This window comes from Mustela lutreola, chromosome 7, assembly GCF_030435805.1.
Source record: "Mustela lutreola isolate mMusLut2 chromosome 7, mMusLut2.pri, whole genome shotgun sequence".
Lineage (NCBI taxonomy): Eukaryota > Metazoa > Chordata > Mammalia > Carnivora > Mustelidae > Mustela > Mustela lutreola.
This window is the reverse complement of record NC_081296.1, coordinates 141599011-141623779: the sequence shown is the minus strand read 5'-3', so window position 1 is coordinate 141623779 and position 24769 is coordinate 141599011. Positions and strand designations below refer to the sequence as shown.

The window sequence follows — 24769 nt, the reverse complement described above, 5'->3', positions numbered from 1 at the left end:
GAATATAAGCATTAAAGGCTCAGTAGGTTTTAGTTTTCTGTTTATAGTTTGTGCTAAACAGTCATCTTACTTGGATCCTTTAGTGTTTTAATCTTGTTAAATATGTTATAGTGGTCAATAAAGAAGTACTTACTTCTTTTGTCTAGAACTCAGGATAGAACATATTGATACAGTAACAATTGACAGTAAGATTTAGGTTGCTGTTTGAAACCCATGTTAATGTTTCCCAAACCTTTCTTTTACATGCCCTGATAAGTCTAAATTTGTTTCAGATAGACTTAACACCGGGTTTTGCTTTTATTTCTAATATGAGCATGTCATGATATAATGAAAAAAAAAGTTAGTAATTGTATGTCGTGGACTGGTGGGTGTTGGAGGAGGCATCCCGCTCTGTGGGCCCTGTCAGTCCTGAGCAAGCAAAGGGACTCCGTGCCCTAGCACATCTACAGCAGACGTGCAGAATGTGCCGCAACAAACAGGTTATGTGGCTCTGAGGCAGCATGCCCAGCGGGTATCTTTCTATATAAGTGACTGATAGTGTGTTTTGATAATATGATTGTTTAGCCTGATGATCTTGCTAGGCCATATTGATAATGACATAGCATTTTAATTAGTTTTCCTTAATATCATATTTTCAGATTGGATCTGGTTCCTCTCGTCTTGGAACAGCAGCAACTATTAAAGGTAGACATTATCTAAGTTGAAAGTTGCCTGTAACATTCCATTGCATTTTTGACATAATAAAGAAAACTGAATACTATATATTCACATGTCATGAAAGATCATTCTTGAAATTAATTTGTAGATGCAGTTATGTATCTTGTGTTAAAGGTTACTTGATTTATATGGGATTCTCCTTTCACCATCCAAATCTCACCGACATCTTTGAATATTTGCATTATATTGTGTGAATGATACGTTGTGATATATAAGAAACTTTCTGCCTTGAAGGACAATAGTTTTCATGGGTTTTGGTGAGATTTGTGGAAAACCAAGTAATTTAATGTGAAACCTTTAAATTGGGTACAAATAAGACAGTAAAAAAGAGGGAAAATGTTTTCTGTACATCTCACATATACCTTTTACTTGCATTTATTTCAGACAAATTTTTTTATCCTATACTTTTTTAGGGGCATTTTTATAATTTTCCTGGGGACGGAAATTAAGTGTTTTGTTATTACATAATTTCCATTTCTTAAGAAAGTGCTTCTTTTTAAAGAAAGTTTTATTGGCTAACCATATGAAGCTTTTTGTATTATTTGGTTTATAGTGCTGTGAGAATAAAGATGTGGTCTCATAGTCCATGATGCTTCCCATTAGTTCAGTGCGTCATCCATTATTGCAACCTGTGATATGCAAAATCTGCTCTCGTAGACATCGTATCCTAGTATAGTATATAGTAAAGTAGTGTAGTTGATATCCTTTCTTGTTATGCCACCCTGTACAGACTTTACTTTTAATATAGTGTGTTCACATGTTTCTCTTAACTTCGTAGGAGATACAGACACCGCTAAGACTTCTGATGATATCAGTTTAAGTCTGGGCCAGAGCTCTAGTCTTTGTAAGGAAGGGAGTGAAGAACAAGGTAAGAACATTATACTTCACACTGATGTTATATTGTGGGGGCCACGGTGAGTTGTAGAATATGCTGTTTACTTTTTGGCAGAAGTTTATAATAATTTAATATGATACCTTTAAGCAACATTAAAATAAAGTTATTAACTAGGATAATAGTAAAACAGTGTTATAAGTACTTTTAGCTTTCTGGAATTCAGTTACACATGTTCTGCCAAGTTGACATGGAGAGAAAAATTTTATGAGCCTGTGCCCTGCAGTGAGTGTGAGATGGGAGATAATCTGCTCGTCTGGTGGGTCAGAGCATCTTGCCTAGTTTAGTAACCTAGTATGTAAGACTGTTACTTTCCATCCAGTATGACCTCTAAATGTCAGTTGCTCTATATCTTACCCGACAGTATGTTTTAATAGAGAACTAACTTGTTGGACTTACAGAGAAACTGTGTCTGCCTTTGACATGGTGCCTCCTGTAGCAGATTTTTAATGGAAATTTGGGCTTTAAGTGTTTTTCCTTCTCTCCTTATTCAGTTCTTTATAAATAAGTATTTTGGATTTAATGGAGTTTTTTTTTTTTTTAAGAATGTCCCATTTTTATGTTTCATTTTTAATTTTCAGACATGAAAGGATGGATATGTTATTCCATTTTCAAATGGAGATTATCCCAAGTTACATAATCAATGAGACAGAAACCTATTTCCTTGTTTCTAACCTGTTGTTTTTATTGGCCTATGTGTGATTTTTTGGAAGGCAGGCAGGCTGATAAGTTTCATAATTAAGTACAGGAAATTTATTTATAGTTACAAATAGCTTTCTAAATTATGACATTTTCCTATTCAATATTTTACAAGCAATTCTTAGAACCAATTCTTCCAAGCACGTTTTGTTCCAGGTACTCGGAATGTAAGTTCATCGTGCTATAACTGCTTTCTGGAATTGCAATACCCCATCATTTATTTTCTTTTATGGACTACTCCTGCCAACATACCCCTCCCCTGTAAAAAAACTTCCAAACACACTATATAATATAGAAACTATTTTCTTATAAAAGATTAAGGTGAATTGATAAGTTTGAGAATTACAGTATTGTTTTCTGTGATATATAATCATTAGAATGTCTCAAAAATTAGGTAATGATCTTGGGCTAGTGCCACTGCATTTAGGGTCCTATTTCTTTATTTTGTATCTGGAAAGTAGCACGCATAAGCAAACGTTTTGTAGTCTTTTGTGTTGGGAATTATATGCACACAAGCCTCTCCTGCAGATTCATACTGACATAGACAGTGATGTCTGACTCTCAGCGAGCACACACTATGTTTAGGCGAGGGGTCAGCAAACTTCTTCTGTAAATGGTCAGATAGCTTTGTAGGCCATATGCTCTCTTTTGCAACTACTCCACTGCCATTGTAGCGCGCACAAGGAGCCATAAACAGCAAGTAAATGAGTGCGCATGGTTGTGTTATACTAAAGCCTTTTTCAAAAGCAGGCAGAGAGCCAATTTGGCTCAATAGCTCTTAGTGTGTCACCTGGTGGTTTAGGTCTTCTTTTGAGCATTTTAAAAGCAGACACACAACCTTCACTATAAGCATTTGAGGTTAATAATACGATTCTCACATTACAGATGAACATATCATGGCTTAGAGGTTATAAGAAACTTGCCCAAAGTCAGAAAGGTACAAAATGGCAGTCCTGTCATTGAAGTCTAGTTCTGTTACACCACTTTTAGATAGTTTTGTAACTTCTTTCATTTTATTATGATAACATTAAACATTCAGCAGATAACACACAAAGATAACATTTAAAAGATACTATTTAGTACTCATTATGTGCTCAGAGCACCCCCTTCTAACTACCAGAAATAAATCAGTGAACAGACAAAAAATTCTACTGTTATGTGGCTTCTATACTACTATTATGGAATCAAGCTAGTACAAGTCAAATCTATATGCAGTTGTAGGGACAGAGGATAGGGAATGGTGGGGTCTGGAGGCGGGGTTAGATTCAATGGCGTGGTCAAGGGAAAAGCCTTGCTGGAAGCAAAGATCTGAAGGAGGTGAAGGAGTGAGCTCTCAGGGTATTTGGAGGGAGAGACTCTCTCTATGCAGAGGTAACAGCATCGGTAAGAGTCGAAGTTACAACATGCCTGTCAGGTTTGAGAAATTGTGTGGTTGGTGTGAAGTAAGTAAGGGGACAGATTGCATAGCCTTGTAAGCCATTTTAAAAAACTCTGGTTTTGGGTACCTGGGTGGCTCAGTTGGTGGGGCATCTGCCTTCGGCCCAGGTCTGATCCTGGAATCCTGGGAGACTGCTTTTCCCTCTCTCTCTCTCTCTCTGCTGCCCGGTCCCCCTCCTCCCTGCCCCGTCCTCGCTCTCTTATGCGTGTGCTCTCTGTCTCTCAAAGAAAGAAAGAAAGAAAATCTTAAAAATAAATAAATAAAGATGTGGCTTTAATTCCTAGTGAGATGAGGAACTGCCAAAGGGTTTTGAGCAGAAAGAGTGTCATGATGTCAGTTACAGTTTTATAGAATCACTGTGGCTCCTATGTTGAGATTAAAAAGGGCAGAGGCTGAATCCGGAAGCCCAGTTAGTGGATGATTACAGTGATCCAGGGCACAGATGAGGGCAGTGAGAAGTAGTCTGATTGTGTATGTAGAAGATATTAATGAGAGGCTATTTTGATGTCGATGGATATGTTATGTGAGAGAAATAGTACTCATGGATGACTGTAAGTTGTTTGAGTTAAGTGATGGGGAAGATGGGAAGGAGGAAAACTGAAAAGGAGCAGACTTAGAAGCAGGGAGAGCAGGGATGAGGCTAGGATAGGGAGGTCAGTTTTGGGCACATCCGTCGGAGATGCTGTTAGACCTCTAAGTGGCAGTAATTAGTGTATAATTAGGTCTGGACTTCAGGTAAGAAGTATGGGCTGAGATTTGAAACTAGGAGTTTTCAGTGTATAGATACCAGCTAAATGGGTTATCATGAAGTTCATAAACTAACTGGGCAAGCCTGCATGGTTAGCCTAACCTGGAATTCCCATGTCCTGAGTGCCCTGATCCAAATTTGTGGGTCGTGGCTGTGATTTGGCACCACCTAGTGGCAGATGTTCATTCTGGCTTAATTATCAGTTGGGGCGCATTAAGTTCTCTAGCTGGTTTGGGTTTACAGGATAGCGACCTTTAGTTGGTTGGCAGTTAGTGATTACTTGGCACTCGTTTTATCAACATGATTTAGTGTGATTGAGAGTGACCTGAGGATGTGGGGATGTGGGTTCTGCTTTTTTCACTGTTAAGAAGGACTTACATACAGTTTCCCTCTACGGCCACACTCATGTTTTCCTTACCTAAGGTCAGTACGTTAGCCTATTCCATATGAGTGTGGGGGCTGGCTAGAAGATGGAGGAAACTAGTTACAAGGATTCCTGAATTTTAGTTATCATGGGACCAGAATACTGGACGAGAGATAGAAAAGAGGATGTATAGATGGAATGAGAAGTTCCCAGGGTTGAACTTTGAGCCGCTCCAGTTTGTTAGGTGCAGGAGAACTAGAGGGTATTATGCTTAATGAAATAAGTCAATCAGAGAAAGACAATTATCATATGATCTCCCTGATATGAGGAAGTTGAGAGGCAATGTGGGGGGTTTGTGGGTAGGAAAAGAATAAATGAAACAAGATGGGATCGGGAGGGAGACAAGCCTTAAGACACTCTGAATCTCACAAAACAAACTGAGGGTTGCCAGGGGGAGGGGGTTAGGGAGAGGGTGGTAGGGTTATGGACATTGGGGAAGGTATGTGCTATGAAGTGTGTAAACCTGGCGATTCACAGACCTGTACCCCTGGGGCTAATAATACATTACATGATAATAAAAAAATAAAAAATTTTTAAAAAATAAAAATTAAAAATTAAAAAAAAATAGGTGCAGGAGACTGAGTAGGAGCAACTGGTGGGGTGCGGGAAGACCTAGAGTGTTGTATCCCAGTTTTTCAAGGAGAGTGCTGTGGTCAGCTTTGTCAGACATTACTCATAAGCCAGGAGATGTGAGACTGAGACTTGACATTGAGGTTAGCAGTGCAGAGGTTGTTGGTGACCTTGATAAGCATATTCATGAAAGGGGTCAGAATACAAGTAGGAGAGAATTAGAGGACAACTGAAAGGAGGCAATACAGACTATTTTGGTGAATTTGTGTAAGAGGGTCAGAGATGGAAGGCGAAAGCCAGAAGGGGAAGGGAGGGTAAAGGAGAGATTTGGATTTTGTAAGAATGCGCAAGAGAACAGCTTGTTTTTATAATTGATGGAGATGATCCAGAAGAGAGGAGGAAATGTGGTTTTTGTTTAGGAAAGTAACATATGTTAATTTTAGAAAAAAATAGTTAATATGAAGAAAATAATTCACACTTCTGACACCAAAATAACAATGTTTTTTGGTGCATCACTTTTAAAATTATTTTTGTATTGTGATATAATTCATATACTATGAATTCACTTTTTTTAAAAAAAGATTTTATTTATTGGACACATAGAGGGAAAGGGATAGTAAGAGAGAGAGCACAAGCACGGGGAGCTGCAGGCAGAGAGAGAGGAAGGAACAGGCAGGGCTCGATCCCAGGCCCTGGGATCATGACATGAGCTGAAGACAGATGCTTAACTGACTAAGCTACCCAGGTGTCCCAGAGCTCACTCTTCTAAAGTATACAATTCAGGGGTGCCTGGGTGGCTCAGTGGGTTAAAGCTTCTGCCTTCGGCTCAGGTCATGATCCCAGGGTCCTGGGACTGAGCCCTGCATCAGGCTCTCTGCTCAGCAGGGAGCCTGCTTCCCCCTCTGTCTCTCTCCCTGCCTCTCTGCCTACTTGTGATCTCTGTCTGTCAAATAAATAAGTAAAATCTAAAAAAAAAAAAAGTATACAATTCAGTGATTTTTAGTAATTTCACATGGTTGTATGCTCATCACCACCAATTCCAGAACATTTTTGTCACCCCAACAAGAAACCCATATCCATTACACTCCCCATTTCCTCTGACCTCCAGCCCCTGGCAACCACTGATCTACTTTCTGTCTTTATGCATTTGCCTATTCTGTATATTTCATATAAATGGGATTATAGGATATGTAGTTTTTTGTGTTTGGCTTCCTTGACTTAGCATGTTATATAGCATGTCAGGACTTTATGCCATAGGTATCTTACCTTTAATATTCCTAATACACATATGCAAATATACTCTTAATATTTTTAACTCTTATAGATTGGAATCATACTTTTTATATAGTATCATTTTCTTTTTTTTTTTTTTTTTTTTTTTAAAGAGTTTATTTTTATTTATTTGACAGAGAGAAATCACAAGTAGATGGAGAGGCAGGCAGAGAGAGAGAGAGAGAGGGAAGCAGGCTCCCTGCCGAGCAGAGAGCCCGATGCGGGACTTGATCCCAGGACCCTGAGATCATGACCTGAGCCGAAAGCAGCGGCTTAACCCACTGAGCCACCCAGGCGCCCCTATAGTATCATTTTCACTAAACTACTTTTTCTCATATGAGTATGTAATCTTTGAAAACATTTTTAGTGCCTGTGTGATGTTTTATTTTATTTTTTTTTTTTTTTAAAGATTTTATTTATTTATTTGACAGAGAGAGATCACAAGTAGGCAGAGAGGCAGGCAGATAGAGAGAGGAGGCAGCAGGCTCCCTGCTGAGCAGAGAGACCGATGCGGGACTCGATCCCAGGACCCTGAGATCATGACCTGAGCCGAAGGCAGCGGCTTAACCCACTGAGCCACCCAGGTGCCCTGTGTGATGTTTTAATAGACAGTCTATTCAACCTATTTTTTATTGGACATTTTAATACTTTTAAGGTTTTAAGTTTTATAATAATCTGAAAAGAACAGTTTGTGGCCAAAACTTTATATACATACCTGATTTTATCCTTTAGCAGCATTTTCTAGAAAAAGATGAGTGATAAAGGGTGAGTATATCTTTGGAAGACTTTTGGCCATATTGCTAGATTGCTTTATAGAAGGTTATACCAGTTTGCACCAGGACAAGCAGCATGTGTGCATGCCTTTCTTATCCTAAATGCCAAGAAGTAGCAGTCATTGAAAAAAAAGTTTGCTTATGAAAAATAGTATCTCTTTGTGTTGATTTGAGCCTGTCTTTGACTATATTGCTACCAGTAAGAAAAACGTCCAAGCAAGCATATTTATTTGAAAATTTCCTAAAACAACCTAAAGTTCTTCCTGATAAGATTAAATTTTCTTATGGTATATTTAGCCACATTGAAAAGAGTACATGTATTACAGTAAGTTTGACTGTGTCTTTTTAAATGAAAAACTTATATTTCTGGTTTATTAATGTCTTAGAAGGGAATTGGTTTTGGTTATTAGCAGTTTTTTAAAAGTTTTTTCTTGTATATTAGAATTAATGATTTTCAGTTACTTGTTCAGTTAAGTTTTTGTTCTATAAAATCCATAACTTTGAAATGTGAATCCACTATTTCTAATTGCTTAGTAGAGCTATAGAGAGAGTTTTTAGAAATAACTTTATAATTTAATATTACAAAAGATTAAATATGATGCTAACTTTTAAATTTTGATATTTAGAACCCAAGGACAGTGGCAGCTGTTCTGGATAAAGAACATGAATTTTACTTAAAGCTGAAGACTTTAAAACCTAAGATAGAGCCTGATAGGTCATTTATAAATCAATTTATGTGGTATATTCTAGAGGCTGTTTCTAAGTTTGTTTGTTTTTTTTTTTAAGATTTTACTTATTTATTTGAAATAGAGAAATCACAAGTAGGCAGAGAGGCAGGCAGAGAGAGGGAGAAGCAGACTCCCCGCTGAGCAGAGACCCCCGATGCGGGCCTCGATCCCAGGATGCTGAGATCATGACCTGAGCCGAAGGCAGCGGCTTAACCCACTGAGCCACCCAGGTGCCCTGTTTCTAAGTTTTTATTTATTTAAATCTAGGTTTAGATTTTTTAAAAGTACACACACATTTCTAGTAATTTATTTTTATTTTATATCAATCTTGGGAAGGGTATGCTTTTATTACTGAGATTCTCCTTAGAGGGGTCTCACTTAACTGCAGAATCTATCGTGTTTTTACTATGCACTTATAACAAATAAAGTAGTTATTTTTCTTTTTATTGAACTAACAGCAGATTCAGCTATACTTGTCTGTCAAAAGTGTATAAAAAGTCAGCTGTCGTACAGTTCAGTTGCCAGGGTGTGTTTAAAGAGAAATTACAATGTAGGTAGGTAGGTGAATTTATTTATATCTGTGTATACAGAGAGTATGGACAGTCAAGTCACTAATCACTGCCCTAAGTGGAGGGTTAAAGGAATGGTCTGACAAGGATAATGTAGTTTTTCATGAGGTCTTTTGTAATTGTTGCATGAATGATGAAAGAGAAAGTGTATTTTGCTCCACAACTATTTTAATCTTTTCGGTCATTGTGAACAGCAAAATCTTACATCATTGTATCTTGTCTTCCTTGGGGATTGTTCAGCCTTTCATTTTTTTTTTTCCCCTCTTTCTAGTATTTTTTTTTTAATTTTTTTTAAAATAAGGTAATCACATTAGTTTTTCAAAAAAGATTTTGTACTGTGTTAGTGAACTAAACCAGTGTAGCTACTGTTAATCGTGTCAGGCATTGTGCCAAGCCGTGTATATGCTAAAGCACATTAACTCAGTTATTTCATGGTGCTACTTAATGATTCTGAGGTCCTGTTTTATAGATGAGGAAACCAAGGCTTGGAAAGGTAACCCAAGGCTATGCAGTTAGTAAGCTAAAGACACACTTCACATAAAAATCCAGGTCCGCTTTATGCGGCGCCGGGCTGGCTCATTCCATGGAGCATGCGATTCTTGATCTCAGGAGAGGAAGTTCAAGACCCGTAGCGGGTGTAGAAATTACTTCAGATAAAATCTTCACGAAAGAAAAAATCCAGGGCTGTTTTAAATATAATGCTGTGTTGCCTCTTATTGTTGGTAGTCTGTGAAACCTTTTCTCTGGCCATTCGAGGATTTAGAGGTTTAGTTCATTCTGTCAGTAGAATGCTCTCTTTGTGCAGCTGTGAAATAGAAACCAGCTCTTTGGAATGTCTGGCCAACTTTAATTCAGTGAACTACTTGGGAACTTGTTTTTCCTCGTTTTTCAGTGTGGTGTGAGTTCTTTCCATTGTTAAGCAGTAGAAAAGCAGATGATAGATTTGTGTTAACATTTCCAAATATGTGTTTGCAACAGATCTGGCAACTGATCGGAAGCTCTTCCGTCTGGTCTCCAATGATTCCTTCATCTCCATTCAGCCTTCCTTATCCTCCTGTGGGCAGGACTTACCAAGGGACTTCAGTGACAAAGTGAGCTTGCCGAGTCACAGCCACCACCACCACATCGATCAGTCTCTGTCCAATGCCTGTGATACGGAAGTAGCTTCTCTCGTCCCTTTACATTCACACTCTTACAGAAAAGATCACCGGCCACGAGGGGTGCCACGGACTTCGAGCTCTGCGGTGGCTTTCCCAGACACTTCCCTGAATGACTTCCCCCTTTATCAGCAAAGACGGGGCTTGGATCCAGTTAGCGAGTTAGAATCTTCCAAGCCTCATTCTGGATCCAAAGAATCCTTGGTGGACAATTCTTGTTTGTCTGGGGAATTTCAGCTTGTTGGTGAGCTGAAAAACAGTAATTCTCAGCCACCTCCCAGAAGTGGGAAGAGCAAACCTTTGAAGGCAGACAAAAGCATGGACAGCCTGAGGAGCCTGAGCACGCGGAGTAGCGGGTCAACAGAGAGCTACTGCAGTGGGACGGACCGTGACACCAACAGTACCGTCAGCAGCTACAAAAGCGAGCAAACCAGCTCAACGCACATCGAGAGCATCCTGTCGGAGCATGAGGAGTCTCCTAGAGGAGGAAAGAAGGGTGGCAGGAAGAAAGAGGGCTGTGCTGACCCTGAGGACAAGAGTAGCTGTACCAGTGACAAAAGGACTAGCAGCGAAAAGACCGCCGTGGAAGCGAGTACCAACAGTGGGGTTCAAGAGCCCAAGGAGTCCAGTACCTCCGATGATGTGCACAATCAGAGAGGCCTCAGCACCTCTGCGTCCGAAGAAGCCAATAAAAATCCCCACGCGAACGAGGTTACGTCACAGGAGGACAAACCACTTGAGAAAACTGCCGAAGACAAAGAGGAGCAGAGTGAAAAGTCTGCTGTTCCAGGGGATACCAAAGTTGCTAAAGACAGTAGTGGAAAGCAAAAGGAAGGGGACGTACGGCCTAAATCGTCGAGCTTGATCCACCGGACAGCCTCTGCCCATAAATCGGGCCGGAGACGGACAGGGAAAAAACGGGCCAGCAGTTTTGATTCAAGTCGGCACAGGGACTATGTTTCCTTTCGAGGTGTTGCTGGCACAAAGCCACACAGTGCTATATTCTGTCACGACGAGGACTCGAGTGACCAAAGTGACTTGAGCAGAGCGTCGAGTGTTCAGTCTGCCCACCAGTTCAGCAGCGATAGCTCTTCTAGCACCACTTCTCATTCGTGTCAGTCTCCTGAGGGCAGGTACAGTGCCCTAAAGACCAAACACGTCCCTAAAGAAAGGGGCGCTGACTCCGAGCACGCACACAAAGCCCACCTGGGTCCTGACGGAGCTGGCAAAAAGCGGACAGCACGTCGGACTTCCAGCACAAACAGTGCCAAGACTCGGGCCCGGGTGTTGAGCCTAGACAGTGGCACGGTAGCGTGTTTGAATGACTCCAACAGGCTGATGGCGCCCGAAAGTATAAAACCCTTAACCACTTCAAAATCAGATCTCGAGGCCAAAGAGGGAGAGGTGCTAGATGAGCTATCTTTATTGGGCCGGGCTTCCCAGTTAGAGACGGTCACTCGGTCGAGGAATAGCTTGCCAAGCCCGGTTGCGTTTCCTGAAGGCGAGGAGCAAGATGCGGGCGGTGGAGGTAAGTAAATCACGGGAGGGGATTTCCCACGAGTCACGGCAGCTGCTGGTGCTGTGGATGAGAGCGGTACTTACTGAAATACGCTTGGTGTTACTCTCCCTCCTTCCGCGGTGCCGTTAAAATAAACTTTCTTCCATGTAGGAGGAGATGGTTGTCTTAGAAGAGGCTTTGGTATGAACACCGAGAAATATATTTTTAGTTGTGTTATTTGAATATATCAGTTCTTTCTTGGCCTTGGGTTTTTCTGAAAAAGTCCATTGCCACCTCCTGATGTTTTCCCAGGAATAACAAAAATCGGTTCTCTTCTTTCTTTGTACGACAGTAGCAACAGGAAAATGTCGAAATTTATTAGGTCACAAACCATTTTTAGTCATCTCGCATACAGTGTGTGCCACGGAGCCCACAGAATTAGATCACTCTATCGGTTATGTAAGATTTTTCCAAATATTACTTTATCTCTGACTGCGTACTTTGAAAACTTGTGCCTCTTTTTTGGTCTGTCGCTTTGGTTTTATTTCTTGCTTATTCAAGTATCAGGCATTAACATACTTTTTCTTTTAGCTTCACACTTACAGTTTATTAAATTGTAGTTTATATCGGCATTTAGTATCCCTCCGTGGATACATAATGCTTCCTATGATAACAGTGATGGTGTTTTGGTTAAAAGCTTATTTATTTGAGGTTTATGGGAAATTGTGCAAAATTCAGTGGGTGGTTTTATATTGTCAGTGTTTTGGCCATTTTATTTATTTCAGAGTTGTTTCTTGCTATTTCCTCCTACCCAAAATAGTTAGTTTATTCTGTTGTGGTTATTATGGAATCTGGTTCTTGAGTAGGATCACAAGAATTCGGACGACTTCTGTTGCTGGCATCATAGATCTTTTTATACTTCAATTTATTCCCTGTATTCAAGCTTATCCCTTGTAAAAATTCTCTTGTTTCCGTTGGTGTCGTTTCTAACACAGATTAATTTCTAATGGGAATTTAAAAAATGATCTTTAAGAAGAGATATTCTGTCAGACTTGAATATTGAGAACTAATATCAGAAATGATTATAACCATTTGGTGACCATATAGTAATTAAATTCCCTTGAATCTTTGATGTGGTTATCATTCTGTTTTTTATAAAAGGTCTTGAAATGCTTTAGTGATTTCTCACACAAGTCATACCAGAAATGTTCACGACTATGCAAGAACCTATTGAGTTTTAAAGTATAGTTTAATTTTTCAAGGTGTCGTTAAAGTAAATTTTAAAAGAATGAACATGCTATGGTAGAAAAATACTACTATTCTGAATCTAAATACTGTGGAAATTTAAATACTAAAAAAAAAAACACATGGACAAGAGCTATAAGTAAATCCTTATGTCTTTGTATTTAAAATGTCATTTCCTTTCCACAGGGAATATGAGGTGTTCTGATTTTTAGGAAAAGTTACATGGAAGGTTTTATTTGCTTCTTGGTGCAGATCTTTGGCTAATATAAGCTTTTATTTTTCCCGATTCCAGGTTTTGTCTTCTTTTGTTTGTGTTTTTTTTTTTTTTAAAAACAAACAACTCATTGAATGTTAATAAGAAACAGATGATGAACTGAAAATTTCCATATACTTCGATGGAATAAATGTGATAGTCTGTGGGCTGTTAAAAAATTTTATTTATTTTTTTGCCAAAGGAAGAACATCGTGGGGGCTGTTTTTATTTGAGTTTCATTGTTTTTAGAATGAAAATAAGAGTAAAACTAAACTGCTTAAATATGTGAAGGGTTTATATTTAGTTGGTTTTTTTATTACATTTTATTAGAGTTTTGTTTGAGCTTTTTGGAAGATTGGAGGTAGTGAGGGGCCAATTAAAAATTACCTAAAATGTCAAATAATTGGTAAAGATTTGTTTATATTTGCTTTAATTGCTACACTCCTTACTGGAACTTTAGGAGATATTTTTCTGGGCTATCTGTTCTTACGTACCACACTCCTCAAACATGTCAACAAAACAGGATGCTGTTTGACCATTCATATAGTTTGACCATTCATACATAAACCATAAATAGATTTTATTCTAAGGAACTTGAAAGTGTTGATGAGTTCTCCAATGATTTTTTTAAAATTTTTAAACTGAACGATGTTGGCAGTGTGGAATGATGAAATCTAGAAAATGTACTCTAAAGTTCTGGAATCCAGTACTCTAAAATAGGAGGTGATCTAACATGATAACATGAACTTGGACAACCTTGCCCGTGTATATGCACTTTGTTGGAGGAAAGCTGCTTATCTTCTTGAAGCCTCAGCCTTCTCATCTCACAGCGTTGCTGTGAGGATAGAAGGAATTCCCAGATGTAAAATGCTTAGGAAATGCTTAATAGTGCTACTATTTTTATTATACAGACTCAAATGTATCCTGTCCTTAAAATAGAAGAAAATGATTCAATTTAGACATAGTTCAGAGATTTCTAATCAAGCTATTGTGAAACTCGATAGTCGTAAAAATAAGAATATTGGTATTCCTAATTTCTTACGTAATACCAACAGAAAAATATTAACATTTAATCAAGTAATAGGATTTTAATCTTATTTTGGTAATAGGTATGTCCTATAATTTACCTTTGATACTCCGTCATAAGTGATTGTTTTCATAGGACTTCTCACCAATAATCAAGTACTTCTATTAAAATTGAATTTCAGGGGCGCTTGGGTGGCTCCGTGGATTAAGCCTCTGCCTTCCACTCAGGGTATGATCCCAGGTGGGATCGAGGCCCACATCGTGCTCTCTGCTCAGCGAGGAGCCTACTCCCCCCCCCCCCCCACCTACTTGTGATCTCTCTCTCTGTCAAATAAATAAATAAAATCTTTAAAAAAATATTAAAATTGGGGCCCCTGGGTGGCTCAGTGGGTTAAGCCGCTGCCTTCGGCTCAGGTCATGATCTCAGGGTCCTGGGATCGAGGCCCACATCGGGCTCTCTGCTCAGCAGGGAGCCTGCTTCCCTCTCTCTCTCTCTGCCTGCCTCTCCATCTACTTGTGATTTCTCTCTGTCAAATAAATAAATAAAATCTTTTAAAAAAAATATTAAAATTGGATTTCATTAGTTTTTCTGTTTAGGCAGGAAAAAAGTTTTAGGTGCAAACTAAAGCATTTTTCTTTTGTTGATGTCTTTTGTATTTAAATTTTCTTTTATAATTATAAAGTGTGTCTTTAATAATTTATGGCTATTTTTAAAGGAAAAATTTCAGATAAGTTATATATGGTTATATATGGTGGAAAAGTGTCATGTTGTGTAGCCTACACTGCTTTTAAAAAACCGTTTTCTTTTGCATCCCTTAATTTACTGCATGATTCAACAGATTATGAAGAACAACCAGAATGGAAAGGTTTATATTTACTCTATTCTTTGTAATTTTTTTTCCTTAATTTCTTAACCTCTGTTTTTCTGTTTGAGAAAATTATTTTAAATGTAATGTGTGGGTCCCTATTCTACAAGCTTGTAATAGGATCCTATTATTCTTTTTGTGTTGTGAACCAAAGATAATCTTTTGTTAAGTGAATATTACTTTATTCAAAGAAAACCCAAAACTCAATAAATAATTTATGAGGGTTTTTGGCACGTGTGTAATTTGAAGGTCAGTTACTTGAACCAGATAGCATTGAACCTTAGGAAGACCACTGAACAGACAAGAACATGAGAATTAAAGCTTTTGTACTTTACTAACTATAGGGACTCTAAATTCTAATACATTCATTTTCTGATCCCTTGGTCCATATGGCAAGTTAAAAGCAGCACGGTTAGTAGAGGGGATTGGTGCTTGGAAAGGTTAAAGTAATGAAACCGGCAGAAAGTGCTACTCATGTGAAAGGAGAAGCTGCATGACCATGCATACAGGGTACACCATTAAATGAAGGGGCAGATTGTCTTTTTAATTTGATAGTTTTCAAAGGACACAGTGGGATCATAGCTGATTGCTGTAGTGTAGTACAGTTCCGTAATAAATGTGAATGCAACTGACCCTGATTCAGGGAAAGGGTTATATTAATCTATATGGAGAAGAAAGTTTAGGCATATAAAACAGAGAAGGATGCTCATTCAGTGTAGTAAACAGATTTGGATGCTTCATTCACTTGGGAAAATTATCTTAAAGCAGTATGAAGAAAAGATACTGATGAGGCAAGTAAGGCTTAGGTGTATAGAATTCCCCAAACCAGCTCATGTCTGATTTTGTATGTCAGAGGCAGCCATACAGTATTTTTCTTTCTCGCAGCAGAGAAGTTCTGGATAAGGAATTAAACCGTTACATTTTAATACCACGTCTAATTACTTACTGGATATGCTAGGCAAGTAATTAAATCGGTGCCTCAGTTTCCTCAGTTATAAAACAGAAATAATAGCTGGTAGGTCTGAGTCACCATTAACTCTTAGACTCCAGTGAGCTTAGATTTGTAAAAGTGCTCTGTAAATTGTAGGTTTATTATGAATACTATTATATAATATATAAGTATATATATTTACTCTAAAAACTGCCTTTTAATCATTTGTTAAGGGAAGTTCCCTCTTCAAATAGATGTCACCTCAAATATACTCCACTTGTGACCCCTTCTTAGGTGCATCTCTGAGAATATCTGCAAAATAGTTTCTGGGTGCAGTTTTTTGGGAGAGGGTCTATATCTTTTCGTCCCATTTACAAAGGATTAAAAAACACTAGAAGCCACTGTTGAAAGTAAGTGATCCTGAAACTGTGGCTTTTAGGAACTGCTGTGTGTGTATCACGCCTCCAGAGTGTGGTTTGATTTCTTGAAAGCATTTTGTCTACCCACCTGGATTTACTTTTGGCTGCCTGGGATTGTGGAAGCTATCAGTAGGAATGCAAACTCCCTCACTCAAGACGCAGAGCTAATCCTTTCTTGTTGGTTACTGTTTGCTGGCTTACTTGTCGAAAAGTAAAGTAGTCCTTTAAAATGTTCACAGTTTGAAATTGTTTTAATTCAGATGAATGTTTTGAGGTTGTGCAGTAGACTCTCAGTGTTCTTTAGCCTCCCAGAAAATGACACTGATGAGTATTTGTTTTTATTTTAGAACAAAATCTTGGCATGCTGGTGTTAGCATCATCCTTGGCTGACATGGAAAGTAAGAAGGGGAAAAGATGTTTAAATCAGATGGGTTTCCTGCCTAGACTTAAACTATTTCTTTGAAAATGTCTTTTGTATAATCATTTGAATATGTATTTCTTTATGTAGTAACTTTATATTCTTAAGTAAAATAGTTTCATCTTGAAGAATATTCAGTGTATTTCAGGATGTCTGTATATATTTTATTTTTCTGAGATTTATATATACTTGTCTGTATTTTTGTCTCTCTTTAAAGTCTCATTTTCTAATATCATTTGCTTCTAATCTCTTTGAGGTACCAAAATCCAACTTTTTATTTTCACAATTGCCCCAAATTTACTTTTTTAAAAAATTTTTTTTATTTTTTAATTTTTTTAAAGATTTTATTTATTTATTTGAGAGGGAGAGACAGTGAGAGAGAGCATGAGCGAGGAGAAGGTCAGAGGGAGAAGCAGACTTCCCATGGAGCTGGGAGCCCGATGCGGGACTCGATCCTGGGACTCCGGGATCATGACCTGAGCCGAAGGCAGTCGTTCCAACCAACTGAGCCACCCAGGCGTCCCACCCCCAAATTTACTTTTTCCAATAATAAGCATTCCCTACTGAAAAGAACACCTTTGAGTAGTTTTGTCTAAATTTTTATTCATTTTAATAACAATTGAGCTATCAAAGAGGCCATTCACAACTGTATATAGCAACTAGATTACTTATTACATTTGAAACCTTACGTTAAGCAATCAGTTGTATGATTGATATGTTTTCAGGTGGTATCTTTTTCTGTACCTACTTACAATTATAGCTTTCCAGTGTTTGAGATAGAATATGGATAACCCTCGCTTCTACCTCCCTCTTTTGTACCTCCTTGCCATCCCGAAAGTACTTACTGCCTTTGATATAGTTTTCCTGTTTCCATTCACAGAGTAAAACAAACTGATAGTCTGTTGTTTCACTATCCCCAATATAAGAATAAATCATTCACTAAAGCAATTCAGTACAGAATTTAGAGAATTTTCCTTAACTCATTTAGGTAAATGGGAAGTCACTTCTGAAGTGGGAGGTATGTATTGTGGTTTGGGTTTTTTATTTGATCTTTAGGATCTTTAGGATAGATAGCTCACACACCTGTCTAAAATATCTTAGGATCTATGTGCCTTGTGCATGAATTGCCCTTAGTCCCCCAGTAAATGTTTAAACTTAATTGAATGAATGTTTTATTTTCTCAAAAATAAAGAGCTACATGATCCAAGGTTCTCTCTTAAACTTGTGCGTATAGTTCAGTCTCTTGAAGTCTTCTAACACAAAGAAATGATTGGTGATTTTGAAAATATGTATTAAAAGATTCACAATTGTCTAAGTATTTGTCCTTGAAAGTATTTTTAAATCTGTCGTTATTTATGGTTTTTCAATCAATTAGATTAATTGTTGTATTTTTTTTCCTCCTTTACCTACAAATCCTTTAATTTTAGTTGTAGCCAGAGTGTTAAATTTTCACTGTTTGCATTTTATGCTGTTACTATTGTAGTTAATCTCATTCTGGGTTTCAAGCAATGTCAAAATATCAACTTCAAAACCAGGTTTTAGAGTGTTTTGTCCCTCCTGTCTGGTTCCCTAGTTCAAAGATTTTTTGTATGTGCTTTGGTTTCTTTCTCTTACAAATTTAAAGGATTCAAAAAGAGTTTGTTCTAATTGGGTTGTAGAAGTGAATTTACATCAAGTGGCTTTTACTTGTATGATTGTGCTTACAGCAAATTATTTTAAGCTGTAAAGACACTTTTCTTTCTTTGTCAGGAGTAGAACTGGACCCCTCCGGCTCCTATTTCTGAATAGAGATGATGGGTCTAAGAAGTATGTTCCTCAGGGGGTGTGGTTTAGTCTTATTTGTTGTGACATGAACTATGGCATAGCGTCTTCAGTTGAGTGTGTGACCCTAGCTGCTGTTAAAGTAGTTGCAATAGTAAACATTGAAAATTCTTTTAGCTGTAGATGTTTACACCCTGAATGTTACAAGGACAACACAGGCAATAATCATAACTCCTTTTTAAAACATTGTTCAGTCGATGGCTAAACTTTTATCTTGAAGTGTTTCCAAAACTATTTGGTTAGGAGAATGAGTAGTATTATGCAGTTCTTTGGCAGATGACAAAATATAAATGGTGTGATAATAGGAAAAAAAATTGTTTTCTGAAGAAGCCAAAGAATATTTTGACTATAAATGGATACTGTAGTTTGTGTTTTCATATTAGTATTCTGGAGTAACTGGCTTTTACTTAAAATTCATACCATTATGTCTTCAGGAGAAGGAAGAGAGTAAAAAATACTGTTGGCTGTTTCCCTTCTTTTATTCTCAGTATTCAGTGATTATAAACACGAAATCTGTCAGAGTAATTTTTTTTTTTTTTTTTTTTTAAAGATTTTATTTATTTATTTGACAGAGGGATCACAAGTAGGCAGAGAGGCAGGCAGAGAGAGAGGAGGAAGCAGGCTCCCTGCTGAGCAGAGAGCCCGATATGGGACTCGATCTCAGGACCCCGAGATCATGACCTGAGCCGAAGGCAGTGGCTTAACCCACTGAGCCACGCAGGCGCCCCTGTCAGAGTAATTTTAATACATTTTATGGATTAAGTTATTTCTCATAAGTTATATCTTAGATAAAGAATAAAATTATCTAAACTAGATATCTAAAACTAGAGAGAATGTATATAATTTCCTTAATGAAGTTACAACTGTAAATTGCAGTTGTTTGTTACATGGTAATAGAAATCTTTAGTATAAGATCACAAATGTCTTGAGTTTCAAAAGAGTAATTTTAAATTTCATAACCTGAGTTAACCTTGCTGATATCTAAGAGCCACCAGCAGGGATACCAGTCACTCATGTAAGTTTGCATGTCTTCCTGCAAATAGCTCATGTTCTTTGTTTTATCCTTTATCCAATACCTACCCTGCTAGTATGTTTTCTCCTTTGTGACGGTGCTGATTGCAGTTTCCTTTTATGAGGTCACAGTTGTCAGGAGTAGGCTAAGTGCACAATATGCTTTGTAGATTGTGGTGACAGGAAGGCGTCCTTGAATTTCTAGATCAGCACTATCCAATACGACTTTCTGTGATGTTGGAAATATTCTGCATTTGTATTGCCCCAGTAATGGTAGCCACTAGTCATGTACTTATTGAACACTTGCACTGTGGTTCAGGAATCTGATAAATTGGTTTTTAATCCTTCTTAATTTTAATTAATATAAGTTTAAATGGCCACATATGGCTAGTGACTACCATGTTGGACAGCATGGTTCTAGATGACCAGGTTTAATGATCATTTGTTCTCATAGGTCATATATAATTTTTGCATATGTGAGCTCTCACAAGTAACCTTTTTCACATTTAAAGGAACTTTCATTATATCCCAGTGAAACTGGAGAAGAAAAAAGGAAAGAAATATTAGCTCAAGGAGTCAAGTCCGATTTGGAGCCAAAGCACCAAAGCCTCATTCTTATGTAGTTGCCTAACTTTAGAATGTCACTGTGGTGTATGAGCTGAAAAATAAAATATATAAGTAAGTGTCCTGTAATTTGTGACTTCTGCTTCTCACTGGCAGAAGCTTGCCAAATGGATGAAATAATTATTTGCTTGTCACTCCTGCAATAAAAGAAAACAATGCCTGCACAGAAACTCTATGCCTTCTGGAGGTAGTATGTACATTCCTTATCATAAGAGAGTCATTACATAAAGAACGTTCACTGGTATAGTCTGGCGAAGGGATAAAAATGTAAACATTAAAAACGTTAAAAATATGGTAATTAAAACACTAAAAAAAATCAACATTCACATTGGTGGAAATGTGTATTGCTAAGCGGAATAATGATTTGAGAATTAGTAACTACGCTTTTAAAATTTTTTAAAAGTTTGCAGCAGAACTGAAATATGAATACAACATTCTTGGATTTGTAACCTTTTCATACTGAATAGGAAAAAAGTGTTTGGAAAGAATGCTGCTGTACTAAGTTGTTTTGTCTTTATTCATATTTGGTATGAAAATACCCTTTGTCATAGTCAAGATCATCCTTAAAAATATTTAGATCACAACATTCAGATCACTAGGAAACAGTTGTTTTAAATTTAGATAATAAGCATCATTTTGCATGTTGTTTTAGAAACTGAAATCAGTCAATGAGAATGGTTTTATAAAATTTTACATAATTCTTTAATGGCATTGTTGTGATTTGGTCATTGTGTATTTGGCTTTAGCTTGTACTTTATTGCTTTTGGATTAAGCTATGAGTTTCTGTACTTGTCATCTAGCTGATACTTGCTTCCTAGTGTTGAGGGGACCTGTGCTAGGGTGCATAGTTGAATACTGCTTGGTGGAAGCAAACGACCTTACTGTTAGGATATGACCATGCTGTCTTGAATTAAACATTTAAAAAGCTGCCAAAGTTGGGGCCCAGACCGCCATACTCCTCAGCATCAGAAATGACGTTTTACCATTTCTTGCTTGAACTGTCCTCTTGAGAGTGAGAAAGTAATGCCCCATTCCTGTTGGCTGGGACTAACAAATACTGTACTTTTGGGGTTGACTTAATTAAAGGGGGAATAGAGGATCATGGGATTAAATCGAGGCTTTTAGAAAAAGATTTAAAGCAACAGAGATATTAAAATAGGAAATTGAAATCGAAGAGAAGATAGTAAGGCCAGCTACATTAGAAACATTTTTAAAGAAACAATTTAAATAAATGACATGTACATTTTGTGTATTCCTGACTACAATAGATTAACCGCTTATGTATGAAAACTGTTTGGCTCACCTAGACGAGTTCCCTTTACCTTTGAGGGTGGGAAGTCAGGGGACAGGCAGGCTCAGCTGCTATGTACATCTGTGACCTAGGCTTCTATTTGACCTAAGTCTATCTTGATGCAGCGGCACAGGCCAGCGAGGAGGCAGTGTCCTTTCGCCGCGAACGCAGCACATTTAGGCGCCAGGCAGTTCGGCGCCGGCACAATGCAGGGAGTAACCCTACCCCTCCTACATTGCTCATCGGATCACCCCTAAGGTATGGTATTTTAAAATTCCACCAAGCTTAGCATGCCTGTAACAGACCTTCTAACCTGTTCTGTCAGTCCCAAAAAAGCATTCAGATGGCCTTTTCTCTTTCCTCCCGTTCCTCTCCTGTAGTTTTCAGTTCTCTGAGCTTTTCTTTGCATGTCACATGAGCTTGTTGCATTATGCATGCCTTACGTTGCACTGTTTGAACAAAACGATCAGATTGGTTTAGTCAATTTTAAACAGTAAAATCACTTGAGTGCAGTTATATAAATGTAAACAGATGCCTTAAGTTAGCTTTTCATTTTTTTTCTGCTCTAAATTAATGCTAATGCAGCATCTTTCCTCCCAACATCTTGACAATATAATAGGAACAAATATGGACCGAGCAGGGAGCTTGTTGAGGAATACAGATAATTGCCCTTAGCTTGATAAGCCAGCTTGATTATTTTATTTCACTAGAATATGTATTTTGTATTACTTAAAAATTGGTGTCCTTTATTTCATAATTACTAGGACCTGGTAAATGACATGGAACTAAAATACTCCATTAATGGTAAAGTATGGTCAATTGGGTATTTCTGTATATTTGCATATATCTGCGTTGAATTTCTCAACCTCTGGATAGTACTGAAGACATTTTTACTTTTTCTAATACTCCTAATTGAGAAAGCACCAATTTATAATATTAGGAATAGTTTTTGATTAAAATGTTAGTGTTTTATTCTCAAGTGTGTCTTATGAGACAAAAGATTTGTCTTTTATTTTACAAAGACAAATATGAACAAAAATGCTTTACATGTGCTTGCTTAAGCAGCACATCTGTTATACCTATGCTTTTATGCTTTTATTAATGTATGTGTTGAAAAACACCACCAAATTGTTTTCCTACATTTTAATTTGACATTCAAAAGGAAGAGCATTTGATGACATAACTGCTATTAAATGCACAATAGATAAGAAGAGCCAGAGCTCTTCTCTTGGTAAAATCTTATTCTTGAGATTAACAAAATGTTTGCTTTTATAGTTCCCTGGGATTTAAGACTTGCTTATTCTTCTGGATTTTACATTACAGTTGGGTGCTTCATCTTCAGTAGGTCATGTTCCAAATTAATCCTGCAGTAATACATAATTCTGTTAAAAGTAGTGTGTATTAGTTAAACCAACATTTAAAATGTAAAAACGGGAAGGCACCAGTTAAAAAAAGATTTGGTCTAGACACTTTTCTGAGCTCTGCTGCTTTTTGTAAACCCTCCCTTCTCCATGCCCTTCCCTTCTTTTCCTTTGCTCCCTGGAGTAGTTTTTCCTTCTGCTGCTGGATTGGGGGGTCTGGGCCCAACCTGCAGAAAGAGCTCAGCATTTCGTTTCACTTTTGGTTTTGTTTTTTTCTAACTGCTTCATTTTGCCCCTTGAATAATACTTGCCATAGACATGTTTGCTTCCTTACTCCATATTGATCTTTCTTAATCCTTTTATTTAACATTTTCTTTTTAGTCTTTACAAATCCTTTCATTCTTTGGCACAAATGAGGCTCCTGGATTCCACTCACCAAACAAATGCAGACAAATTACTTTTTTTCTTTGCCTGGTGGAATATTAAAGAACTATGTTCTGACTCTAGCCAATTATGTAGAATTTTGTAGGGTTTTAAATACGTCACCATTCAACTGAGGATATGGTATGAAGCTTCCCTGTAAAGGGCTCACGTTAGAGGTTTTCGAAAGTCATCTAGTAGTCAGCATGTAGATTTTGTTAAGGTTCCAGGATATTTCCAGTATAAAGTTTGCATGTATCTTAAATAGGCTGACTTCATCGTGGATGAAATATGACAAAATTTAGCTTAGAGGAATTAGGAGAAAGACCAATTTGATAAAATCTTTTTTTAATTGCAAAAAAAATTCAGGTAGAGTAAATTGGTGTTAATTCTCAGTTTGAGTTATATAATAATCTCATCTTTAAGTAAATATGGATGGTATGGCCATGAAAAACTTGAAAAACTTACTTGTCAAAATAAAATGGAATAGGAGTGATAATTATAATTATGTATTTGAAAAATGTACTAACTTATTTTAAACTTTAATGAATAGTTTAAGTATTTGACAATCAAAAGCAACTTGGTAAAATATAGGCCTCTAAGGATTGTAAATGAATCATAAATTTCTTCATGAAGGGAATTTGCAAATTTTTAAAATAATTGTTAGAATGTCCTATTTCAGAATTTTATTTTTAAAAGTGGTTTTTTTTTTTTTTCATTAAGTTAGCCTTGTACGTAGGTTTTCTAGGCCCTTGCCAGTTCTTGGTTACTAGAGATAAAAGCAAAGATTAATATTTAGAAATTTTATAAAACTAAGAGTTCCATATTTATCTATTTTTATCAACCCAAATATATCTTTTAGAACTCTAGTTAATGGTCTGGAATGAAAAGAAATTAGTACATTTTGGGGAAAGGAAAAAAGTTTATTATATTCCTAAGTTTTTTTTTTTTTAAAGTATTATAAGATTGAAAGATCTGTAATCAAAGAAGTTCATAGTAGTATTAACAGTCAGTTCATGGTTAGAAATTCATAGGGATCCTTTCATGGTGCTCAGGAATAAATCCACCAAATATTTGTTGTTTGTGTACTGTGTTTAAAACAATCTCTTGAATGTTCTCTGGAATCTGGAGGTTCATAAGAGTAAGGCAGACTCTTAGGGTTTATTTTTTAGTTGTGGAGACACATAGAAAACAATAACGTAAGACAGAGTGTGCCGAATACTACAGTAGTACGGAGGGAGGAAAGACCAGGACCAGGTATTTGAACTGGAAATGTTCATTATAAGAGTGCATGTCAGTGATGCTGTTCATAGCCGATAGACCTAAATTCCTACCTTTTCCTTTTGCTATGTTTTGATATATAATTGGTACTTTAAAAAATAGTAGTTCCTGTTAGTTACTAGTTAGGTGAAGTACAACCCACCAGGAGTAGTTTTCCCGCTAACTTCTGCAAAAATGACAGTCATTTTTGTTGTTGAAGGATTCTGAAAACAGGAATTCAAGGGACGTAGCATTTACGACTAGCTTTTGTTGTTCAAAAACTTGATGGCCACATAGATTTTCAGTTGTTTCCTTGGTTTCTTTTTCTGGAATTGATT

General features: G+C 37.2%; 1 protein-coding gene across 5 annotated transcripts in view; it reads left to right on the top strand.

Moving 5' to 3' along the window:
- Positions 1 to 24769, top strand: part of PCNX1 (pecanex 1) — a 160532-nt gene that overhangs the window by 52183 nt on the left and 83580 nt on the right. For 3 of the 5 annotated variants that reach the window (XM_059182932.1, XM_059182931.1, XM_059182933.1), the window contains exons 4-7: positions 639 to 684; positions 1496 to 1585; positions 9809 to 11515; positions 21516 to 21648. In XM_059182932.1, coding sequence (XP_059038915.1) covers positions 639 to 684; positions 1496 to 1585; positions 9809 to 11515; positions 21516 to 21648 — 1976 coding nt within the window. The remainder of the gene's footprint in view (positions 1 to 638; positions 685 to 1495; positions 1586 to 9808; positions 11516 to 21515; positions 21649 to 24769) is intronic. The other 2 variants (XM_059182936.1, XM_059182934.1) reach the window with 1 other exon arrangement.